The sequence below is a fragment of the Canis lupus genome, chromosome 4 (genome assembly GCF_048164855.1).
Source record: "Canis lupus baileyi chromosome 4, mCanLup2.hap1, whole genome shotgun sequence".
In the NCBI taxonomy this organism is placed as follows: domain Eukaryota; kingdom Metazoa; phylum Chordata; class Mammalia; order Carnivora; family Canidae; genus Canis; species Canis lupus.
This window is the reverse complement of record NC_132841.1, coordinates 75952297-75978038: the sequence shown is the minus strand read 5'-3', so window position 1 is coordinate 75978038 and position 25742 is coordinate 75952297. Positions and strand designations below refer to the sequence as shown.

The 25742-nt window shown below is 42.3% G+C and overlaps 1 protein-coding gene across 1 annotated transcript in view; it reads right to left on the bottom strand.

Moving 5' to 3' along the window:
• Positions 1 to 25742, bottom strand: part of MTMR12 (myotubularin related protein 12) — a 72871-nt gene that overhangs the window by 10390 nt on the left and 36739 nt on the right. The window contains 7 exon segments of the mRNA XM_072824994.1: positions 2527 to 2597; positions 4033 to 4111; positions 5754 to 5878; positions 6610 to 6716; positions 13354 to 13429; positions 21101 to 21230; positions 24856 to 24949. Of these exon segments, the coding sequence (XP_072681095.1) occupies positions 2527 to 2597; positions 4033 to 4111; positions 5754 to 5878; positions 6610 to 6716; positions 13354 to 13429; positions 21101 to 21230; positions 24856 to 24949 (682 nt within the window).

Here is a 25742-nt window from a genome sequence, read left to right as displayed (position 1 = left end):
GACCAGGGATCGAGTCCCACATCAGGCTCCCTACACGGAGCCTGCTTCTCCTCCCTCTGCCTGTCTCTCTCTGTCATGAATAAATAAAATCTTTTTTTTTTTTTTTTTTTTTTAAAGAGCACTCATACCCGCACAATTAAGAGCAGGGCTCCCCAAACCAAAGTCTGCCCACTACTGGCAGGTAAGCCCTACTTCCCTGGAGGCAAGGGCCAGAGGGAAACAAGGCAGTGTTTTCAGCCTGAGAGACAAACCGCTCTGGCCAGACTCATACAGGTTCCGGCAAACTCTGGCACTAAGCATGTATCTGCTAACAGAATGAATAAAATGCGGCCTGCCAAATCCCCTGTCAGCACGGGGCATCCTGGGGTGCCACACAATGAGAGCAGAACAATCCACATGATGGGGGGTCTTCTGGGCCTCACAGACCAGCTCAACCTCTTCCAGCTGCTGTGTCAAAGCAGAAGTCCTCACCGGACCCACTGTTCCAAGACGCAGCTGCTTCTCAGACTCGGCTCAGAGCTCCTTTCTGCCATTCCCAATTTCTCCATTGCCTCTACTCTGGAGGAAATTTAAGATCTCTGGATCCCTAATTCCCACCTCCACAATTCTCTCTGCTTCGGGCTGAGAGCACAGAGGTGCCTGCTGCCCTTTGTGTCACCCGGAGGAGAAACACCTTTGGGTCCACCTCCATGCACCCACCCCTGAGCACACCGTACAAAAACCTGGATGACAAAAATTCTGCTCACACGCTTGCTTCATGTGCATTCATGACTCACAGCAAATGAAAGCATACTACCATCCATGAACCTGCCTTAGAATTTTCAGATCCTAAAAGGTAGGGTCTACACCCCCGTGGTTTCCTCTTTACAAAAAGAAGTACAACTCAAGTTGCTATTTAAAAATGTCCATGAGGATGACGGTGCTAGTAGCAGTGCACTTAGAGAAACTTGAAAATGAGGTAGTAAGTAGGTAAGGTGTTTCCACTGTGAAAACTCTTTCATTCTGACCCTGTAACTGTGAGGCAGGGTTTACAATCCAGGCTTATGCTTGTGCTTCTCTTTATCTTCTAAACGACAAGTCTAAATTAAGGGAACATGTGGATTTAAAAGAACCAGAGTTTGGTCTATGGGGTGCTACTGGTTTTTGAAACAAGTTTCATTTTTAAGTGGATCTTCCTTCTTGAATCTGAAGCATATAAATAGTATGTCATTAGTAACAGGAAGAGGGGCTAGAAAATGAGATTTCAGATGAGACAACTTAGTCATCCATCTGGGAGTGAGTGACTTCTCATACCTTAGCCAAAGATTCAGATTTCGTTTTATGGAACTCTCAGTGGTTCAGTCTGGCCCTGGGTACTTCTGCTCTCAGACTCCAATCTCTATCCTTCCTCCTTTGCACCAGTTACTCAGTACTCTGTTCTGCCACTGGTGGGTAGGTATTTTTCAATTATGTGCTCAGGTCAACTCTCTCATTAGGCTGTAAACTTCTAGATGGCAGAATTATAGAACTCTGCACACGGCAGGTGCTCAATAAATGTCTTAAAATTGAAGTCAGTAAGCCAGTTTCAGGTGGAACAGAAGCCCCAGGCAGACTCATTTTCCAACCTGCCCACAGAGGCTAAATTTCAGCAGTCACGGAGTGCATCAGAGCAAGGCAAAAGCCTGAGGGGATCTACTGAATTGGAAGTGCAGTTTATAAGGAGCTGAAAATATTCTAAACAGCAAATATAATATTCTAGTGCAGATCTAACCAATTCCAGCCAGAGGCTTTAAATAAAAGCAGTTTGGGGACACCTGGGTGGCTCAGCAGTTGAGCATCTGCCTTTTGCTCAGGGCGTGATCCCGGAGTCCTGGGATCGAGTCCCACATTGGGCTCCCTGCATGGAGCTTGCTTCTCCCTCTGCCTGTGTCTCTGCGTCTTTCTCTCTCTCTCTCTCTGAGTCTCTCATGAATAAATAAATAAAATCTTTAAAAATAAATAAATACACAAATAAATAAATAAAAGCAGTTTATACCTATTTTTACACATTCTGAATGTTTATGTCCTGTCAGCATGTTAAGCATGTTAATTAAGCCCACTGAGGAAAAGGAATTCATGACCCACAAAGTTTCAAGGGCAACTGCACAAGGTTGTCAAACACAAAGGTATATAATAAAAATAACAGTTAAACCAGCCACAGGTTACTTTATAGAAAAGGAATTATCAAAAGATTTTAACTTCAACCAAGTTAATATAAAACAAAACCCAAAGCATTGGAAATGTGAGCTTTGGTGAAGATACCAAACAATTCCTTCTTGGGCTGCAAACAGATCTGCCAAGTTCTAAATGAAGTATTTATTTTTAAACCATAACACTGACCTCAAACACAAAGGATTCCAAGGTCAGGATAGAAAAGAATGGGAGGGATTTCTACACAAGCTCACTCCTTTTATTAGACAATTCCAATTCCATAAAGCTGTGAGTACAGAAATTGAGTCTTGAGTGAAGGAAAATGAAAACCACTCTTTGTTGCTTTAAATATATTACCTAAAAGAAGAACGTTCATGTTTTGTGCTTCTAGACATTCTGCAATCTCTATTGCTTTTTTCAGGCAACGTCTAAATTAGAAAGAGACAAGAAAAGGGGTGTTAGTTCCTGATGGTTCCTCATGGAAACGATGAGAAGTTTAGAGACAGAAAACTGAAGACTAAGGGACACAATCTCATTGGTTTTTCCACTTGAAATCCTCCAGACAGAAAAGAAGCAAATTACCATTTACACACACTATTCAGATATTCAAGACACTTCATTTGCTAATTAGAAACTGAAAATTTTCAGAAGGAAATCCCAAAATTGATGTTAAAATGTTCCCAGGTGACTTCTCAACTACAAACTCTTATTGAGAACTCACGCCTAAGTCTGGCCCGTGAGTCCTAGTAAGACCCGCCAATGCCCACATCGGAAATTGTGCCCCAGACCACATCATTTAATTCAAGGTCACTTCCAAACATATCAGTGTGGCTGATAAGATCCAATATGCCCAGAAATCTCTTTTGTCTCTCTCTCTCTCCACACTATTCCTTTAACAGCTTTGATTTTTCTTGACTTATAACTAGGGGCTTCACATATGCTGTTGTCTGCCTGCAGCAGGGGTGCCTTCGTAGCGACTCTTCATTTGGTTAGAGATGCTCAACCTTCTCTACCTACCCCACATAATGAAGTGTTCTTTTCTGTATGACATTTATCACCGTTTACAATAATACATTCAAATTACAGGACAAAAAACAAAAACAAAAACACCAATTATGGGACATGCACCAGGCTCTTCAACAGGTATTTGTTAGTAAGTGTTTGGAGGGCTGAGACTCCTTTTCACACACCTTATTGGCAGAACAGACAGAGAGATTCCAGGCCAGGTCAAGGGAAGAATTCTTCTCTTTCCTCAAAAGAATCCTAGGGTTGGAGCTATTCTCACACCCCTGGTCACCATTCTGTTCTGTGCTTCCCTTCACCCTCTCTACTACTTAACAGCAACAGAGGGGAGCTATTCAAAATATGCAGTAGGGAAGGGAATGTAATTCTGTCTCCAGGAATCTCAATCTAATTCCCAAACCCAAAATGACAAATTGAGATTAATCATGAAATTATGAGAAAAATGATATTATTTTTTTTCAACAGGTAATATACACGAGACACATAATTCAGAAAGGTATTCAGTAAAAAATCAACATCCCTCCCCCTGGCAGTCCTGGTTCCTGCCTGGAGGCCAGGCCAGCTGCTTCGGTTAGGATCCTGGGTTGCCTTGCCCCCTCCTCTGCAGTCTTTCCATGCCTCAGGTAGAGCCTACAGAGATCTCTTAGTGAGCAGTAGTATGTCCAAAAATTCAGATCAAATGAGCACAGAACACATAACATGTAAAATCCAGCTGAGCCCTGAATAGACCATATGATCTAAGAACCATTAACTGTGAAATATAAATTAATTGTCAATTTGCTTCACTACTTTGAATCAGAGAACCATAAAATTCATGAGCAAAAGAATAGCTTAAAATACCTGATTATATCAAGCCAACTGCTATTTTCCAACAGAGAAAACCATTTTATATCTGTGTCCCAAAATTCCGTACTATTATCTGAAAAAAAAAAAAAAAAAAAAAGAGTAAGAAGTTAGGTCACTGTTCCCTGACACATCTGCCACGCAAAATCCATGCTACCCAAGCCTGCTGTTCAGTCAGTCTCAGACCTGGACTGTAGAATCCAAGCACAGATCTCCGCTTTTAAGAAAAGGACATTTCCAGACTTCGGCTGAAATGGTGTTTGAACTCTATGCCCCAGGAAGGAGGTAGCAGTCAAAAATGGATTTTTTGGATATCTACTGCTCAAATAAAAAGTACCCCACAGTATGTCTATAAAGTCACAGTTTACCTTAGAACTCAACAGGGAGAGTAACATGTTTTAGGCAGAAAATAGTGCCCTATACTGTTCCTACTAGTGATCTGGACTCGGCCGGCCAAAGGGAGAGACCTGGCTTCTGTTAGAACCCTAAATACATGAACACATTTTCCTTGCACGCTCCTACCCCTCATCCCCCCACCTTGATAGAGAGAGCCCTGCATTTCATGGATGTCTGATACATGTCAAAGCTGCAAACTCAAATCAGTGACAAGGCAGACGCTTCTCCAAGTCCTGGAAGATGAGGATGAAGTGTAGAAGCACAGTCCTGCAACAGCTAGAGCAGGGACCACTTTACTTTTCAGGGATCCTTTTTATAGTCTGTTACTGGAGAAGTTTCTCTGAATGTGTAGAGCACCCAAAATTTAAGATTTGCAAAAAACAAACCAAAAAACCTACCTACCCCCCTCAAAAGACCCCCAAAACCAATGAACTAGTGCAATGGGACTAGTGCAAAAGGGACTCTCTGCCAAGTCCCTGCTTTTTATAAATCTATTTTATAACACACAACGCAATGTGTTCTCATTAGAAGTGGACACTGCTGTTTCCCCAGGTATCGTATTCATCTTTATCTCAAATGTCTCCATAGTCAGTGCCTATGATGGAAATGCCATAAATGGTGGCTGAATGAATGAATCCTCAAATAGATGGAATTTGTTAGGCTATGAAATCCAAGTTAGGAAAAATTACCTGTAAGTGTGACTAATCTCAGATGGTAATACAGACTCACTGAAGAACGAGAACAGGTAACTGAACAGGTTAACCAGGATTCCAGTCCTAAATTGTTCACAGTGGGCAGCCTGGGCAGGGAAGTGGGGGTGGCTGGGATGTGCATATTTCATTTCCTACACTGTCCATTTCTGCTTAATCAGAAGGAAAAAGAGATGTTTTCACTTAGGGTGGGGGTGGGAGGGTCCATTCAAAAAACCACCAATGAAAATAAACAGACCCTTCGTTTTTCTAAGTCACTGTGAGACAGCCTGTGGATGCCGGTATTGCACAGTTACACAACTTTTAAAGGGAGAAGCCCATGTTCATCTCTGGACACCTGGGGTGCTGGAGATGGAGACAGAAAAGAGGTGGGCCTGTGCTCATGGCCATGAGAAAGGGCAGGGGGGCAAAAGCCTGGAGAAAAATGGGGGGGGCGGATGTGGCAACAACACGGCCTCTTGGCCACCAGTCCTCCATGCCATGACACCAACCCTCATGGCCAGGAGCCCCTGGTGCATACGGAGCCCAGGGAAAAGGCACCAACTTTCACCTGATCCACATGGCATGTTCTTCCCCATGTGACAGAAAGATTTTGCTCAGCATTCTTCTCACCTATCAGAAACAGCTGTTTAAATTTAGAGTATGCAGTCTGGATGTCCTGCAAGGACAGGAAGTTGGTTGACAGGTCTTCAGTTTTAACAATTTCATAGGGTGGCCTGTGGATGGTCTTGTAAATTCTAGGGATCAAAAAGTAACATGAGATTAGAAAAGTAGATGTGGAAAAAAAAAAAAAAAGAAAGAAAAGTAGATGTGAATTAGAAATAGTTTATTTGTCCTGAGCACTTACAGGACTAGCATAGGACTGTCGTTCCCAGTCAGCAAAGGAAGCATGTAGAGCACTTGCTGGCCCAAGATCATGAAGATTATAAACTGAAAGAGCCATGATTTGAACCTAAGGCAATATAACTTCAAAGTCTTCTTCTTTTCTGTTTTTAATTTACCCACTTTGGGTTTTTTTAATATTTTGAAAATTTTCTTTTTTTTTAATATTTTGAAATTTTTCAAAAGTATTAAAGGACAGTGACATAGGCCATGAGCTAGATCTGACCAATGTTACCACTATAGGCATCATGCCACTACCCCCTAAATACTTTGGTGTGCGTCTTTAGAAACAATGTGGTTGACATTCTTAATGATTATGTTATACTGTTATCCTTTCAAAGTTTCATCTCTACACCCAGTGTGGGGCTTGAACTCATGACCCCAAGATCAAGAGTGGCATCCTCCACCAGCAAGCCAGTCACGTGTCCCTCCTTTCAAGGTTATTAAAAACAACCACTTTATGTGGTATTCTTGAGCATTAACTTAGCAGGTAAACAGGAGTGAATGTACTATTAAGAACTGTTCCCCTGCTTCTGGGAAAACAAGAACTAAGCTAATTGGTAACAATATGTAGACTAGTACTGACCCATCCAAGAAGCTCTTTTGGATTTGTAAACTGCCATCATCCTGTTCTTTGGGCAGTGCTGACATTTTCAAAAGGGCACATCCATTGTGGCAGGACCAGCACCATATCTGCAAAGGGGAATACAGGTTTTTCAGTCATACACAATCCAGCAGGAGTCAGGTAAGCTTAGCATTTAAATTCATACAGGGAAATGTTTAACCTCAGTAAGAAATGGCTGGATATATTCAACTTTGTTAAGCCCAAGAGTAACTATGTACAATGAAAAACACTGATTTAGTCTTAAAACAAACCAGGTCAAGACAAGCACACTCAGCCTTGCCTATGGTCTAACATATCCCTCTTGACTTGGCTCTCGTGCTGGGAGCCTGGACAATGGCATCACCACCATTATTAGCACAGTAGCTCTCACTGGAGTGCAGCTTGCTCTGTCAGGCATTTTACTCAATTAACCCATTTGATTCTCACAGTCACGCTCTGAGACAGCTATGATCCGTAGCCCCATCAAGAGCAACAAACTGAGGCTTGGAGAACCAAATAACCTTCTCTAGCTGCACTTAAAGGTTGCAGCATTCTGACTAGACGCCGTGCTCTAGCTGGGTGGCAAGAAGGGGGCAGTCCCTGTCAGCAGAGAAAGTTCACCCGGAAAGAACAGAAAGCTGGCTCCTCAACAACCCGTACACGCCAGGCACGGCGCTATATACAAAGGGGATGTGAAAAGTGCTAAGATACTGTGTCTGCCTTCGAGGAGTTTATACTCCCAAGGGAAATAAATTTACAAACATAATGAAAGGTAGGATGTGGTAAATGGGAGAAGAGAATTTCAAGGAACAACAAAGGAAGGCAAGAGAGGAAGAAATCATATAAATGACCGTACGTGATAGGTTCAGGTGTGCAGGCACTTTTCTGGCTATGGTGGGAGTTTTTGTTTGTTTGCTGTTTTGCAGGAACAGAAGGAAGTAAGAACTAATCTTGGGACAAAGTAATCTGTCGGTGGAGCTGGGGGTGGAGGAGAGGGCAAGGCTGGTTGGGGCAGGTGAGTACACCTGTGGACTTTGTGCTCTATAAAGGCCTGGTTAAGCATTGAAAATGGCTATAGCCCAGCAGCCGCTCTGCTGACCAAGTCCTCAGCCTTAGCTCGAAGGTAAACCGAGAGGAAGAAGATGCCTTTTATAATTCTGCTACCCAGAGACGGTACCATGTGCTACTCATCTGCAATGAATGGTATAAACCACACACTGGCCATGCTAGCAGCAGAAGTCAGGGCCATGAGGTTCAAGATCAGCACACAATCCAGGTGATACTCCACACTAACTCAGAAAGCCAGGAAACGGAAGTGGTTTGGGGTTTCAGGGGAAGAAGACAGATCAATGTTGGGTATATTAGGCGTCCAGTGCCAATAGGACAGCTGTGTGCAGATATCCAGAAGGCATATTAGATGGGGGTTACAAGTTTAGGAGGGGAAGGCAAGACTGGGGATCTGGACATGGCAGCTGGCTGCCAGCTGACGTGGAAGATAGGACACCCCGACCCAGGGAGTGAAGACAGAGAAACACAGAACTAAAGGAAATGCTGAAAAGCAAGGACTCTCCTCTCAGGGCCAAGCCGTACTCTGACTTTTTAAGATTCAATGAGGTTGGAAGTGTTAGGACACTGAGACAACTCAAAGTGCCCTTTGCTGCCTTCCCCTCCTTTTCAGTGTCATGCTAAGCAACGTACAGAAACTACCAGACAGTTCCTAGCCCTCTGCCAATGGTGGCAGTATTTTGAAAGCCTAAGCAATCCTGTCCCCCTAGTTGGTGCAGCTCACTTGGATAAAAGGGGAGACACTCTAAGCTATGACTAGGTGACAGGTTCTAAGAAATTATGTGTCCTTTATCCTTTTGATCTCTCCTCCTGGGGTAGAAAGAGTTGGCTCTTGGTGATATTCAACCATCAATAGCTCATTTTCTTTTGCAGGTACATCCATACCGGTCTCACTTCCTCTGAGGCAATTCCCTTACTGTTCTCTATTTGAAAAAATAAACAGAAAATAAGCAAAATTCTTGGTGAAAGACAGACTTCTCATTGGAATTTAACAAAAAGCATGTGTAATAGGTATAATTTCTGTCTGGTGTCTTAGTATAAATGTCTTTTTTTTTAAAGATTTTAGGGGATCCCTGGGTGGCGCAGCGGTTTGGCGCCTGCCTTTGGCCCAGGGCGCGATTCTGGAGACCCGGGATCGAATCCCACATCGGGCTCCCGGTGCATGGAGCCTGCTTCTCCCTCTGCCTGTGTCTCTGCGCCTCTCTCTCTCTGTGACTATCATAAATAAATAAAGATTAAAAAAAAAAAAAGATTTTATTTACTTATTCATGAGAGACACACAGAGAGAAGCAGAGATATAGGCAGGGGGAGAAGCTAGCTCCCCATGGGGAGATCAATATGGGACTCAATCCCAGGAATCCAGGATCACGCCCTGAGCTGAAGGCAGATGTTCAACCACTAAGCCACCCAGGTATCCCTTAATATAAATGTCTTGACAACAGACATCAATCACTGCTTATTAATCCTGTTTAACTTTTAAAATGGAAGGAGAATTTATTCATTACTTGATCATCTTAAGGTATCTCTCTTAATATAGCCAAAGACAGAGCTTCAGAGGAACACCTACAAAGTGGAAGCTAGAATGCAATGTAAGAAGGAAGAAACCATTAGGGAGGTCAGAGGACCAAGAGAGCACAGTGTGTCCACACAAGACAAGAATTTAGAAACAAAAAAGGTTGAGACCATAATCAGTGTGACACCTGCAGTGCTGGTGTGGAGAGGTGGGATGTACAAGGCCCGCTGACTTCTGGAGGGTCTGTCAGCAGAGCAGGGAGCAAAGGTCATAGTAAGAGAAGAAATGAGTAGAGTCAAGTAGGGAAAATTAGTATCAAGTCTTTAAAGATGTTTGTCAGTTCTGGGAGGGAGAACAAGGCAGTAGCTTAACTCACAGAGGGGGGGCTTCTTCAGGGGGAGGCTTGAGTGTACCTTCAGATAGAGCGGAACACCAGGAAAAATCCATGGGGCAAGGGGACGACTGACAGAAGCAGGCTCCAGACAAGGCAAGGGCAGAGCCAATCAAGAGCCAGGCAGCTGTTTAGATTCAGGAGAAGCAAACAGAAGCACAGAGAAAAACAATGGAAGTGAAGGGAGAAGCCAAGGGAGGTCTTGTCACTGGTTGTCTAAGATCCCACGGAAGTAGGGTAACATCATCTCTCAGTATAAAAGAATGGAATTACAAACTTAAAGAGAATGAAAAAAAATGGCTTACACCAGCCCTAGGGAAGAATGATACAAGATCCAAAAGGAGTTAAACAACAGACTGCTGAACAGAAGAAAGGCCCAATTGAGGCAAGGTAACATATGGCTTTCACATATCTCATTAAGTAATACTCTGCTGTTCGGTTTGAATAATCTTTATGGATGTTCACTAGCTCCACAGCCAAGAAAGATCAATACTCAGGGACTGGAGAACAGTAGAGGGCAGAGGCCAAAGTCACTAGAGTGGCAGCATGGATATGCCTGAACTTACAAATGATGCAGGTCGTCACTGAAAATAAGAAAAGGCAAAGAAAAGTACACTAGCTGAAAAATCAGGATGAAAAAGCATGGAGATACAGAAATGTTCTGGAACTGTAAAGTGGTAATGGTTGCATAACAATACGCATACACTAAGTGCCATTAATGATAAATTTTATGTTATGTATCATGAGAGCTCTGTGTTCCCTGGGGAAATGTGTAAATTCCATCTTGTATAATATTTTTCTCTTGTCCATTCATGTAAACCCCACCAACAACTTTCAGGACATATCTAAAAAAGTGAAGGGCATCCTGAGTGGCTCAGTGGTTGAGCGTCTGCCTTTGGCTCAGGTTGTGATGCCAGGGTCCTGGGATCGAGTTCTGCATCTGGCTCCCCGCAGGGAGCCTGCTTCTCCCTCTACCTATGTCTCTGCCTCTGTTTCTCATGAATAAATAAAATCTTAAAAAATAAATACAAAAAAATTTAAGAAGTGAGAACCCCTGCTCACTGTTTCTATCAAAGTTATGTTGCTGGCTCCCCAGCAGGTCTCATCAGAACACCTGTTTTTCTCAGCCTCAAGGCCTGGAGAGAAGACAGTATCTAAATTTCATACAACGCTCGGTGGAAAGGCAGTCTACTCACACTCGTATAGACAATTGATCTTTTGTCTCTTCCCACAGAGCTCACCTTCTTTTCCCCAATTCATCTCTGAAAGGCTTAAAGAACGAAGACCCTTGTTTTCATTCTTCCAAAATAGCAATTCTCAAAATGTGGTCTATAGATAGAGGGCAGGGGTCCCAAAACCCTTTCGGGTGGTATGAGAATAATACTAAGAGGTAATTTGTCCTTTTCACTGTGTTGACATTTGCACTGATGATGTCAAAGCCGTGCTGGTGCCTGGGCCTAGTCAAGGTACTGCTATCAGACAGCACTGGCCACCACTGTATTCTTTGCTACCATACACTCGTAGGCAAAGAAAATGTTTTACTTGAGAATGTCCTTAATGAAGGACTAAAAATTATTTTTATTAATCTTGACCATTACAGATTAATATTTAATATTAGCATGCTTTATATTTTATGTGATGAAGTGGGAAGGAAGCACTGAAGCACAACATTTAGCTTGAGGAAAAGCATTTATGTGACTGAGGTGAGAGGTAAATGAACTGTTCTCTTCATGGAATTCAAAGAACAAGTGAGAGTCAAACAATGGGTATTCAGACTTTGGTATGTGGCAAGCGTTCATCCTCCAAAATAAAAAAACAAAAAAGAAAGAAGTGACCCTATCTCTTCAAGGAAAACAACCGACAAACTGGTAAAATGATAAATATTGAACTTTCAAGCAAAACTTATAATTGTGGGGATGCCTGGGTGGCTCAGTAGTTGGAACATCTGCCTTTGGCTCAGGTCATGATCCCGGGGTCTTGGAATCAAGTCCTGCATCAGGTTCCCTGAAGAAAGCCTGCTTCTCCCTCTGCCTGTGTCTCTACCTTTCTCTCTGTGTCTTTCATGAATAAATAAATAAAATCTTAAAACAAACAAACTTAGAATTGAGGAAACTAATCTCTACCTCTTGCTAGACTGCTTCCCAAAATATACAGATTCTTCTGATGAGACAAGAGTGATGTTAATGAATGTGATTTTTATAGAAGGAAACATGCTAATATTTGGATGATCTGTATAACCCCAATTCCCAAATGACCACTATGTAATATCATACAATCATGCAGGTTTTAAGATCTATTCCAAATACAAGGCAGACCCCATGGATTTTAATTTAGCAAAGAATGAAAAATTCATTGATCATGTTTTCAGATTCCTTATGCAATTAACCTTTATGAAACCACCACTTATCATTTTTTTGGTGCACCATCAAAGAACAATATTCTCAATTATCTGAAAAGGCTAATAAATATTCCTCCTTTTCCCAAATATGGATCTGTGTGAGGCTGGATTTTCCTCATGTACTTCTATCAAGCCCATACTGCCTATTACAACAGACTGAAGAAAGAGGCAGATATAAGAATCCAGTGGTCTTCTATTTTCAAAACTGTAAAACACTGCAATTCTATGTTTTTGTTTTGAACAACAGCTATTTTTCATAAAAATTTTTTTATACTGACATGTAAGTTTACTGCTAAAATAAACTAAAATGTTGTTTTAATTTGTCATATGGCAAATATCAAACAATATAATCCACATAAACAGAGAGTCTTTGAAATCCTCAATAGCTTTTTAGAGTATACAGTGCTGAGATCAGAAGTGTGAGAACCACCACTCTCAAAGGTTACAAACTAGTGGGACATGAGCTGACTCTGGGCAACTCTGTCTTTTTTTAACATCTGAAGCAGATGCATACATTTAGAAATTGAGAAAAGTCACGACTCACATAAAAATCCTAATCTCTGGCTTCCCCTGAGAAATCAGGATATTTGGCAAAACCAGGCCCATATTCCCACATGGCACAAACTGGCTGGCACAGAGGAGCAGCTCCCCTTAACTCAAGTGGAGGGTCTCTGGTTCACTGCAAGGACCAAGCTCATTACCTGCCCTGCCTACACAGGCTTCTGGGCATGTGACCCCATTAAACATCTCGCCTCCCATACAGGAGTGACCTTTTCAGTGAAAAAGCCATGAGCACAGTACAGCATTTATTTGTAATTCTCATTCCTTATTAAATTCCCTGAAGGCTTGGCAACTCTCAACCACCAATTAGAAACTGGAATAACTGCCAGAGTCTTGCTTTCTTTGATCAGTGACACATTAAACATGGCTCCCATCCCAGTCTATTCTGTGGAAACTAAGTAAGCTCTCCATGTTGTCTCTGGAAGAAAACATGGCCACACCCACTCAAAAATGAAGAGTGGGGCCAAAAAAGAATCTTAAGCCCTACGACCCTCAGACTTATTTTGAGATTTAGCCTCAAATTGATTTCAGGTATAAAATCAAGTTGGCTTTCAACAGTAGGCAGATATGTAATCCTTTTCAATCTCTGAAATGTTTTTGCTAAAAACTCTACTGCATCTGTGAAAACTTCAGAGCTGTCCCAGGGAGCCTCATGTCTGAGACTCTTTTAGTGAGTCCCTGAGATATTTTTGGATCACTTTTGGACAGAGGACCAAAGCCAAGGGTTTTAAATAGAATAACTTGCCAGAATGGGTTGATGAGCAACCCATGGCTATTAGGGTTTCCAGATGTACTTACTGGTATGCCGTGACCCTGAAAGCGTAGCACGTCCTCTTCAGGAAGAGAAATAGGGACAACAAAGTATGCTGGCAATCTAGAAGAAAGAGAGGTCATCAGTTTTTGTCCTGGAGTGATGCACTAAATATGAAAGCTCAACTTTAATGAACTGAGGAAGTGAAGCAAAGTGATAGGGCACGAACCTTATTTCAAAGTTAAAGAAGAACCAGTACAAATGAACCATCTCTGGCTAAATCAGTTGGGACTCTGGGTTCAAATCCTAACTCTGCCTCTGATTCTATGTGACCATTAGTTAAGCCCCCCACTTCTCTGGGTCTGTCTCTTCATCCTTGAAATGAGGGGAATGGAATATGTGATACCTAAAAGTAGATGAATTCCAAAACTGAGAGAGATCTTTCTTGTCACACGGTGGCAATTAAGCACTCATGTTCTCAGGCGGACTAAAACATAAACCAATAATTATGATGACTGATGCCTAGACATTTTATCACGCACTCTGACAACAAACATTTAAGTGCTTCCTATATGCCAGACTTGGATTCCTTAACACAAATTATTCATTTAATCTTCCCAACAACTCTATGAGGTATGTACTACTATTATTCCATTTCACAGATAAAGAAACTGAGACAGTACCCCTAAGGCCCTTCACAGGTAATACCACTACTAAGCATTAGTAAAGCTATGACCCAAACCTAACCAGTATGACTTCCGTTTCTATATGAGAAAACTTAGGTTCTAAAAATAACCTGCTAAGTGGTAGGATGTGGGAAAGTTAGGTTTTCAGAGTTGCAAATATCAAAGATATACAGGGTCACCACCTCTTCCTCTAGCTAGCATATGCAGGTTTCGATGAATAAGAAATGTGCTAAGTTGTATCACTGTGGGGCTGTAAACACTTTGCACTCAAAGAGCTTGAAATAAAGCCTCATGGGAGATAAGAAGGTGTCTATAGTGCAAAAACTACAATGGAAAATAATCAGATGGCACCTGTGTGCATGTCACATGTTTAAAGTAAATTCCTTAAGTATTAGATGATGAGACAGGGATCCCTGGGTGGCGCAGCGGTTTGGCGCCTGCCTTTGGCCCAGGGCGCGATCCTGGAGACCCAGGATCGAATCCCACGTCGGGCTCCCGGTGCATGGAGCCTGCTTCTCCCTCTGCCTGTGTCTCTGCCTCTCTCTCTCTCTCTCTGTGACTATCATTAAAAAAAAAAAAAAAAAAAAAAAAACAGATAAAAAGCTGAAAATTTGTTTAAAAATTTATAAAAACAATGGGGAAAGTTTTGAACACTGACTTAGGCTACTAAATGACATTGAGGGTTTTTTTTTGTTTTTTAATTTTTATTTATTTATGATAGTCACACAGAGAGAGAGAGAGAGAGGCAGAGACATAGGCAGAGGGAGAAGCAGGCTCCATGCACCAGGAGCCCAACGTGGGACTCGATCCCGGGTCCCCAGGATCGCGCCCTGGGCCAAAGGCAGGCGCTAAACCGCTGCGCCACCCAGGAATCCCGACATTGAGGGTTTTAATGTTAAATTTGAAAGGTATGATAATGGTTTTATGGTTATATTTATAAAAAGAGTCCTTAATTGTTAGAGATGTATATCAAAATACTCATGAATGAAATGTGATGAGGTCTGGGATTTATTCCAAAATAACCCAAGGGAAGCACAGAGAAAATAGGATTAGGCATAAGAATAATTGTTGAAGGAGGGTGATGAATAAAAGGGAACTCACTGTATTCTCTTTTCTTTTATACTGCTTGAAATTTTCCATTAAAAAATTTTTAAAGTAATTAAAAAGAAAAAAGCTCTCATTATATAATACAGAACCAGCTTTGGAAAACACTGATCAAGGACAAGGTATTTCAAACCATCAAAACTGTTAAGAATTACTTGGCTTTTGAAGTTTGACACGTTCAGAATATTTTCTTGTATGTCCCCTTGAATGCATAGTGGTAAGCTATCCCTTCTTCAGGTGTTATCACTGAAGTAAACAAACAACACCCCTCCCCACCCCCCAAAAAAACCCTTCACAAATCAATGAACTCAGGCTGCCCATTAAAATCACAGAGGAGGGACACCTGGGTGGCTCAGGGGTTTAGCACCTGCCTTCAACCCAGGGCATGATCCTGGGATCCGGGGATCCAGTCTCACATCGGGCTCCCTGCATGGAGCCTGCTTCTCCCTCTGCCTGTGTCTCTGCCCCCTCCCCCTGTCTCTCATGAATAAATAAAATTTATTTATAAAATAAAATAAGATCACAAAGGAAGGGGCGCCTGGGTGGTTTAGTAGGTTAAGTGTCTGCCTTTGGCTCGGGTCATGATCCTGGGGTCCTGGGATCAGGCGCCATATCAGGCTCCCTGCTCACCAAGAAGGAAGGTTCTCACAGCAAGAAGTCTGCTTCTCCCTCTCCCTTTGGCTCCTCCCTCCCAAGCTTGTGCTGTCTCTTTCTCAAATAAATAAAATCTTAAAAAAAGAAATTACATGGGAATATTAATAACCTCCTTATGTCCAGGCTCCACCCCAGAACTACTAAGTATCAGAAGCTTGAAGAAAAAAATCTGAAGCTCAAAAGCTTCCCAGTGTACAGGCAGGATGACGGCAGTTGTTCTAGAAGATCCTGCTACTCCAAGTCTGCAGCAACATCACCTGGACAGCACATTCTCAAGATGAACCTCAACTGAATCAGAATCTGCATGTTAACAAACTCCCCAGGTGACTGAGGAAGCAGCTCTGCTCTAGCTGGCAACTTACCAACAGACCACAGTTTCTCAGCCTTTACAGGAGACCTACGTGTGGGGTGGGTTTAGGCCCAAGTCCCAGCTGTGTCCCCAGAGGCTCATTCTACAGAGATGGGGCCACAAGGTTTTAAAAATTTGCATGTCGGGATCCCTGGGTGGCGCAGCGGTTTAGCGCCTGCCTTTGGCCCAGGGTGCGACCCTGGGGACAAGGGATTGAATCCCACGTCGGGCTCCCGGTGCATGAAGCCTGCTTCTCCCTCTGCCTATGTCTCTGCCTCTCTCTCTCTCTCTCTCTGTGACTATCATAAATAAATAAAATTAAAAAAAATAAAATAAAATAAAATAAAAAAATAAAAATTTGCATGTCTTCCCCAACTAGTACCAGTGAGGTTAAATTTTTTTTATAATGTTGGTTAGCCAGTTAATTTCCTCTTATAAACAGTCTTTTACCAAAAAGGGAAAAATGTCAGAACCAAGTGTATTAGTGTATGTGGCATGTAGTGGCTCCTGGAAGGAGGCTGGCACAGAGATGGACAGCTCTGCACCAGTGAGTGGAGTCTAAGATGTCCTCCTTTGTCCCAGTGAACTACTAGGAAGTTCCGAGGGCTCTCTGCTGTGAGGTTCCCAATGTCCACAAACAGTGAACCCTCCCTCCTTGGAAGAGCAGTCAGTTTAGTCATCAGGATGAGTTTTCAAATACAAAATAAACTTTTCCAAATACAGGATGTTTTATTACTGAAAGAAAGTTGTCCGATCCGCCCCAGCCTCAGTTAGGGTGAGGAAACCCTCAGCAGGACAAGAGCAGGGCAGCAAGGTCTTCCTGCGGCAGTGTCAATTCACAGGCTCCATCGTGTTACACATGCCCTACAGGGTAACAGACCTTCCGATATTCTGGCAGGGAGGCAAGATGAGAGGAAGGCTTTTCAGGAGAAGGAAGACTGGTAAGCCAGCCCTGACCTCCAGAAAAGATGGAGTAGATGCTCAGTTTCCTATTATCAAAACTGACTGGAGTGCCATCTACCTACTGAGGGAAGGGCTTTCATTAATTTACTCATTCTGTTTCCTATTTATTGAGTGCCTCTTAAAACCAGGCACTGTATGTGGTATTGAGGATATAATGATTAACAAAACAAAACAACAACAAAAATCCCCCATGATAGTGTACTTGATTCTCCAGAGCAGACAAGCTACAGAAACAAACATTTCCAAACGGTAATACAAATACAAATAAACTTACAACTGTAGGAAGTGCTGGGAAGAGAGGCCCTGAACAGAAAAGAAGCTTTCGCTCTCACAGAGACCTGGCCTTGGGGCAGCCCTGGTGGTGCAGCCTGCAGCCTGGGGTGTGATCCTGGAGACCCAGGATCGAGTCCCACATCGGGCTCCTTGCGTGGAGCCTGCTTCTCCCTCTGCCTGTGTCTCTGCCTGTGTGTGTGTGTGTCTCTCATGAATAAATAAATAAAAAATATTTAAAAAAAAAAAAAAAAGAGACCTGGCCTTGGAGAAGGTTCCCTATGAAAGTAACATCTGAGCTAAGAGCTGACAAATAAGATGTGAGTAACCACACTTGTGTGGCTGAAAGCAGAAGGAACATTCCAGATAGGAGACCACACAGGCAGGCCTATGGGAGTGGGGTTAGTATGGTCAGAGGGGGTATTGAGGGGCGTGAGGCAGGAATCAAACCACAAAGGGCCCTTTGAGACACAGAGAACGGATGCTGGGGGACCAGGGTGGGTGGCGGAGACCATGGAGGCAGCACTATAGTGGTGCATGTGAGACACAAGGCACAAGATACAAGCTTGCCCTGTATCTTCTCCATGGGACAGAAAAGGGTGCGGGGACTGCAAGCATGGGTGGGGCAGTCCACAGGGTATGTGTTTGTGCTGAGTGCTCCCAGCACTAAAACCTTGAGAAAGCTCCATTTTCCCTGATAACCTAGGTGGCTAGGTGGCTCAGTCAGTTGGGGGTCCAACTCTTGGTTTCCAATCAGGGTTTTTGGGTTTTTTTTTTTTTTTTTAAAGATTTTACTTATTTATTCATGAGAAACACAGAGAGAGAGGCAGAGACACAGGAAGAGGGAGAAGCAGGCTCTATTCAGGAAGCCCGATGTGGGACTTGATCCCAGGACTCTGGGATCATGACCTGAGCCACCCAGGTAACCACCCCGCACCCCCCCCAGTCAGGTTCTGATCTCATGGGTTGTGAGATCAAGCCCCACTTCAGGCTCCATGCTCAGTGGCATGTCTGCTTGAAGATTCTCTCTCCCTCTGCCCCTCCCCCACTTGCTCACATTCCTGCACTCTCTGAAATAAAAAAAATATTTAAAAGCTTCCTTCTCCACCTGCCTTTTTTTAAATATATTTTTTATTTTATTTTATTTTTATAAATTTATTTATTTATTTATGATAGTCACACAGAGAGAGAGAGAGGCAGAGGCATAGGCAGAGGGAGAAGCAGGCTCCATGCACTGGGAGCCCGACGTGGGATTCGATCCCGGGTCTCCAGGATCGCGCCCTGGGCCAAAGGCAGGCGCCAAACCGCTGCGCCACCCAGGGATCCCTCCACCTGCCTTTCTACCAAATATATTTTTGATGTGCTGACAACTACACAAATACCAATGAATTTAATCAACATATGCCAGGATTTTTTTTTTTTTAATTTTTATTTATTTGTGATAGTCACAGAGAGAGAGAGAAAATGAGGCAGAGACACAGGCAGAGGGAGAAGCAGGCTCCATGCACCGGGAGCCCGACGTGGGATTCGATCCCGGGTCTCCAGGATCGCGCCCTGGGCCAAAGGCAGGCGCCAAACCGCTGCGCCACCCAGGGATCCCTATGCCAGGATTTTTAAAAAACAATTCTGAGAATGGGGATGCTTTCTATCAGTGTCAGCATCATATCATAAACTATCAATTCCTAGGTGCAGGGATTTCTAACTTCTTTCTGAGCAAGAGCTAGCTTCCCCTTTTCATCCTTTGTGACTAGGAAAGAGGGGGAATGGGGAGGTGACACTTGCTCTGCAGGCCCCTCCCCACTGTCACTCCAGGTTGTGCTGTGTCAGGAAAGCTAACTTTATAAATGTTTGAGACTGATCCAAATCAAAACTGATGAGCTGAACAGGTCTGTGAGAACCATAAATACAAAAAGCTCCACAAAAATATAAATCTATGAAACTGCTAGCAGGATATTGGGGAGTACGTTCCAAAATGAGAAGTTTCAAGATTTTACAAAAGGAGTCTACAGGGGCACTGGGGTGGCATAGTCAGTTATGTGTTCAATTCTTGGTTTTGGCTCAAGTCATGATCTTGCAGTTGTGAGATGGAGCCCTGCATTAGGCTCAGCACTCAGTGAGGAGTCTGCTTGAGATTCTCTCTCTCCCTCTGCCTCTCCTGCTCATGTGCATATTCTCTTTCAAATAAATAAATAAATATTTAAAAAAGAAAAGGATTATGCAGAGTCATCCCTTAAAAATGAAGGTCAGATCACATCACGCCTCTGCTCAAACTACTCGCTGCACCATAAATTCTGAAAGCCTCCTCCCTGAAACCATCTAATTACCTTTCTCTGCCCTGACCTCACCCCCTACTACTCTGCCAGTTGATGGTTCCTCCCCAGCCCCTGGACTCCTTGCGGTTCCTCACAGAAGCCAGACAAGACTCCACTTCAGGGTCTTTGCCTCTACTGTCTCCGGTGCCTGACCATCCCTCCCCACCAACACCTCCAGCACCCCCTTAGCCCTGTGTGATCTATGTTTCTCCATAGTACTTACTACCTTTTAATACGTTCTAATCACTCATTTATTTTATCATTGTTTTCATCCCACCAGAGTGAAAGTTCCAAGAGGGCAGGGATTTTTAGGCTCTTTGTTAACTGTTGTACCTCCAGTAGTCAGGACATTACCTGGCACATGGCAGCCACTCAAATAATTCTTTTTTTAAAAGATTTATCCATTCATTTGAGAGAGAGAGAAAGAGTGCACACCCAGTAACAGAAGGATAAAGGGGGAGAGAGAGAAGCAGATTCCCCATTGAGCAAGACTCCAAGATGATGAGCCGAAACCAAGAATCGCACGCCTAACCAGCTGTGCCACCCAGGCACCCCACCAAAGATTTTTGCTGAATAAATGAAGTGCTAAGTAAAAGGAAAGCAAATACACAAATTGAAAAATGCCTCTAATAATTTTACTCAGACTATAATGGAGGAAAACAAAGACACAAATTCACTTTTAAATGTTTTAAGGGACATCTTAAGGGTTTCTTAAGTATAGTATTGACATGAAAAACATGGAGCTCTCCTACATTGCTGATGGGAGTGTAAATAGTGCAGTCACTGTGAAAAACATTTTGTACTATTTGACCCAGCAACTCTACCCCTAGGTGTGTGAACACACACACACACACACACACACACACACACGAAATGGAAACATATGTTTCCATATATATTCCACACATAATATATATGTGCACGTATAAACATATATACATACATATATACGAGAGAAATGAAAACATAAAACCTTATAAACAAATGTTTATAGCAGCATTATTCATAATAGCTGATCAATTGATGAGTGGATAAATAAAATGTGGTCTATCCATACCCTGGAATATCATTCAGCAATAAAAAAGAATGGAATTCTGATACATGCTACAACATGGATGACCCTTGACAACATTATGCTAAGTGAATAAGCCACACATAAAGACCACTTGTTATCGGATTCCATTTATATGAAATCTTGAGAATATGTCAACTATGGAGATAGAAAGTAGATCAGAGGTTGCCTAGGGCTGGGGGTGGTGAGGGCACGTGTGGAGCACCTATTAAGGGGTATGAGGCTTCTTCTGGAGCTGATGAAATCGTTCTAAAATTGACCGTGGTGATGGCTGCACAACCCTGTGAATAGATACTGTATATTTCAAATGTGTAAACTGTATGGCATGAGAATTCTACCTCAATGAAGCTGTTAAAAAAAAAAAAAAGAGCACTGAATGCTTACCTTACACAGACTTTATAGCCTTCATTGACACTCACTGCTTTGTACTTGACGTTGCCTTTGGTCCGCTCCAATTCCCAACACCAGTCCTTAAGGGTGTCAAACATTACAGTATGGTTCTTGGGATCAGTGGCTAGCAAAACAAATTTAAAAAGACAAAATCTTGTGTAAAGTACAGGTATTTTAATGATGTGAAAGTGGATTTGTAAGCCCTAATTTTGTTCACTAAGCCCATTTTTATCCAAGCACAGCAAGGTCACTGATTAATCCTAACCTTGTTCCTTTTTTTTTTTTTTTTGTCATTAACCCAAAATTATGACTAAGGGTCTGTCTTTTTATACTGGAAGAAAGGAGGTGTTCTTGTTCCACTCCTTGCAAAAGTAATTTATAGCTCCATTTTTCAGTCATCTGACCATGAGATAATTTATATAACATAAAAGATGCTGTGAAGCACCAGAAGACAGGCTTGGCACAGATGCTAAAATAATAAAATATTTTCAGCCCTACGAATATGTGCATAAGATGGCAAACTCATTTGAATAGCGTGTCAGGTCCCTGAATGTAAATCCTCCTTCAATTTGAAGATGCACTGCCAACAAGAGGATTTTCCAGTGTGACAGTTATTAAAGGGCATCATCAGATCACACAGCTGTGGGAGGGTAAGGGTTAGATGGAGTCTTCTGCCCCTCACCCTGCCCTGCTACTGCTACCTGCTAGGAGGAAATGTCCAGGAGCACTATTCCTGCAGCCCAGCAGATGTGTTCTTGGTCTTCTCCCAAGCCAAAGACTGCTGGGTGACACACACCAAAATAGTCTCAGCTTTTTAAACAAATCAGTTAGTTCAAGTCCTTGCACATCTAAAAAAAGCCAAGCGTTTTGGGAAAATAGTGTTTGATAAAACTCCTCCGTGCTAGTTTATTTCATTAAAATAAAGCCAGATTATCGTACACAAGAGAATAAGAATAATGATAAAAACAGTAGTTAAGCTTACATAGCACTTAGGTGTGTGCCAGGCACTGTTCTGAGCATACTACATTTTATTAACTCAATCTTCACAATCCTACAGGGTAGGGTAATATTAATTTCTCCATTTTACAGATGTGGCACAGAAAGGTCATGAACTTGCCTAAGGTCACAGAGTTAGGCAATGGCAGAACTGGAATCCAAACCCAAGCAGCTGTAAAGGATAAAGTAATAGACACCAAAAAAATTTCCCGGTGGACACAAATATTTGTAACATGCTATTCAAGAGTAGATCATTCTTTTAGCAACACAGGTAAGTCCTTCCCTAAAATGCCATGTCCCAGAGTATTCAGGACCTTTCAGCCAAAGCACTTTTTGTGAATTATCAAGCTAGAAAGTAACTAAAGATGTTCAGTTTGCAAAGTACCCACCTCTACAAACTGCTGCTCCATGCAAAAGCTAACTGGTCAATTAGCATCTATCATTTATAACATTTACTTCTCAAAAAATGGGGACTGGAAGGAAGATTTTTAAAAAGATGGAAAACAGAATAAAAGATGACACATATCCTGGGCCTTGTGGCACGAGCACGTGCACACGCGCGCACGCACACACACACACACACATACCACAAAGTGAAGAAACTGCCAGAGTCTATCAAGGTAAGGGTTTTGGAACACGGATCAACATAGTGTTGGGGAGTTAAGAAACTGTCCTATGCTGAATCTGAACCAAGAGTCAGGATATAAGGAAGACGTAGAATTCCTAAAAACAGAGTATTATTTTTCAAATGTAAATCCAATAAATGTTTATATAAATTATAGTAATTAATAAGTTATATTTTGTATATCTCATATTGCAACAAGCTGTGGTAATAAGCCAGTTACTCAGCACTTATACCTATAGCTACAGTGAAAACACCTGTCATTCACAAAGATGAACTTACTGAATTAAGGAACTAATTTTTTAAAAGATTTTATTTATTTATTCATGAGAGATACAGAGACAGAGAGAGGCAGAGATGCAGGCAGAGGGAAAAGCAGGCTCCCTGCAGGGAGACTGATGCAGGACTTGATCCTGGGGCTCCAGGATCACGCCCTGGGCCGAAGGCAGGCGCTAAACTGCTGAGCCACCCAGGGATCCCCAAGAAACTAATTTTATGTTCAGTCTAACAGTAAAGCAAGCACTATCTTAAGTTAGTGTAATTCTCTGAACATAATCCACCCTGAAAAATACGCAGTTATACTTTCAATTAACCCTCACTTAACTGACTGCACCCTATGTGCCATGCATTTAACAATTTATAATCTTCACAACACTTTAATAGAGGCTTTAACACCGCTGTTTTTAAAATGAGAAAACAGATGCCCCAAGAATTTAGTGTCAGCCCCAGGATCACACAGCTATTGAGCAGCTGGGCATGGATTTGAACTCTGGTGGGACAGACCCCAAAATTCACAGCTTTTCTACTAAGTCACCAAAATGTAACCTTTTCTCTCAGGTATCTACATTTCTACACATGCTGAGCCCTCTGCCTAAAATACTCCTCCATGACCACATGCCCACATCCTCCACTATCAGCTCCGGCACAGCCTGTGATAGCCTGTAATAGCCTGTGAAAGCCTCCCTCCTCTGGTGTGACCAGCCCCTCCACCAGAGAACACATCTCTCAGCTGTCTGTGCTTGACGTGATGCTCATAGAAGACAAGGATTTAGTCCTATCGACTTCCATCCCCACAGCCGTGACCCATATCAAGTGTTCAAAATGTTGACCAAATAAGCAGTTCAATTCTGCACTCCAGAAAGCCCCATGTCTGTTGTTAAAGTAACATACCACTTCCCTGATGAAAAGTACATAGTACAGAGTCATTCAACATCAACGTGATGTTAAGATTGACCAGCAGAGTGAGTAAACAAACCGAGGAGAAGGATGGAGAGGAAGGGGAAGACAGACATCTGGGGAAACACTGTATAGTGCTAGGCATTATTAACAGCTAATCGACCAAAGTTTCTTAGTTAAAAGACTGCTCCCTTTTGCAGTGAATCAAATGGAAAACATTTGGAATTTTAAGTTATGTAAGCATACTTGTGTTGTCAAATACTCTCTCACATACAACTGTTCCATTCCCCCAAAATATTTGCTACAGAGCATGTTCTGGTTGTTTAAAAGCTTTCTAGGGATCCCTGGGTGGCTCAGCGGTTTAGCACCTGCCTTTGGCCCAGGGCCTGATCCTGGAGTCCATGGATCGAGTCCCACATCAGGCTCCCTGCATGGAGGCTTGCTTCTCCCTCTGCCTGTGTCTCTGTCTCTCTCTCACTGTGTCTCTCATGAATAAATAAATAAATAAAATCTTAAAAATAAATAAATAAAAATAAAAACTTTCTAGAATGCAAGACATTCCCTAGAGTGTTATGAAATGAAATTAAATATATTAAGGTGGAAAAAAACAAACAAGGATAAACAGGGATTATTTTAAACTTGTCTGAATTTTGTTTCTCCAGTCTCACATTAGCATTATAATATGCTGATTTTATCTTTCATAAGAAACAATCAAACCAATAATCCCTCACAAAAAAGTAAATAAACCTAAAGATAAGTTAAAAAGCAACAAAGATCACAGGGGAAAAAAAAAAGCGAAACTTTTTTTAAAAAGTTTGAATGACCTACCCAAGCAAGAGGCAATCAATTGCTAGGAAAGAGGAAAAAGAAACTCATGGATGGGTTTTTGCCTGCTAGTTTCATGTAGGAATTTAAAAGGTTTGCCTACCTGCAAATGAGAGCCCAGGAGACTCACCTGTATTGTTTTGTGCAGCAGCTGCATAGGAAAACAGAAATAATCTTTTAAGCAGTTTAGGAGCTTGGGTATGATGAATTATGCCACTGACAATCTAGAAAAGAATCAAACAATGGATAAGTCATGCTTTTGGCAGATAAATACTAAGTTGTCTAGGTTTCAGTCATGCTAATAGGCTCCTCTGGGCAGCAGAAAACTCCAAGGTCCCTATATTATCTTTTGGAATAATTCCAGACAAACAGAATGTTAACAATTTTGTCAGGTTTTTTAAGAGCTTTGAATTTCTAGGGAAATTTTAAAGAGTTTACTTACTCATTTATTTGAGAGAGAGAGAGAGAATGAGCACCGGAAGGAGTGGAGAAGCAGGACAGAGAATCCCAAATAGACTGTGCCAAGTACAGAGCCTGAGGCAGGGCTTAAATCCCATGACCCTAAAATCATGCCCTGAGCAGAAACCAAGAGTCGGATGTTCAACTGACTGAGCCACCTTCAGGCGGCCCTGAAGCACTAGGGAAATTGAAAAAAAAAATGTGTTTTTTTATTTTTATTTTTATTTTTAAATTTAATTTTATTTTTTTTTAGATTCGAGAGTGCTTTAATGGGGAGTGCTCCCAGGCGAGGTTCCATGACTCGGAGAGGTGGCCCGAGTCAGGGAAGTCGCCTATTTTTTTAAAAAAATTATCCATTCATTTGAAAGAGTGAGAGCGCATGTGTGCATGGGGCTAAAGGGGAGGGAGCGAGGGACATAAGTAGACTCATTGTGGAGCCCGACGTGGAGCTTGATCTTACAACCCTGAGATCACTACCTGAACCAAAGTCAAAAGAGTCAGGCACCCAATCAAATGAGCCACCTTGGCACCCCTCAATTTCTAGGGAAATTTTAAAAT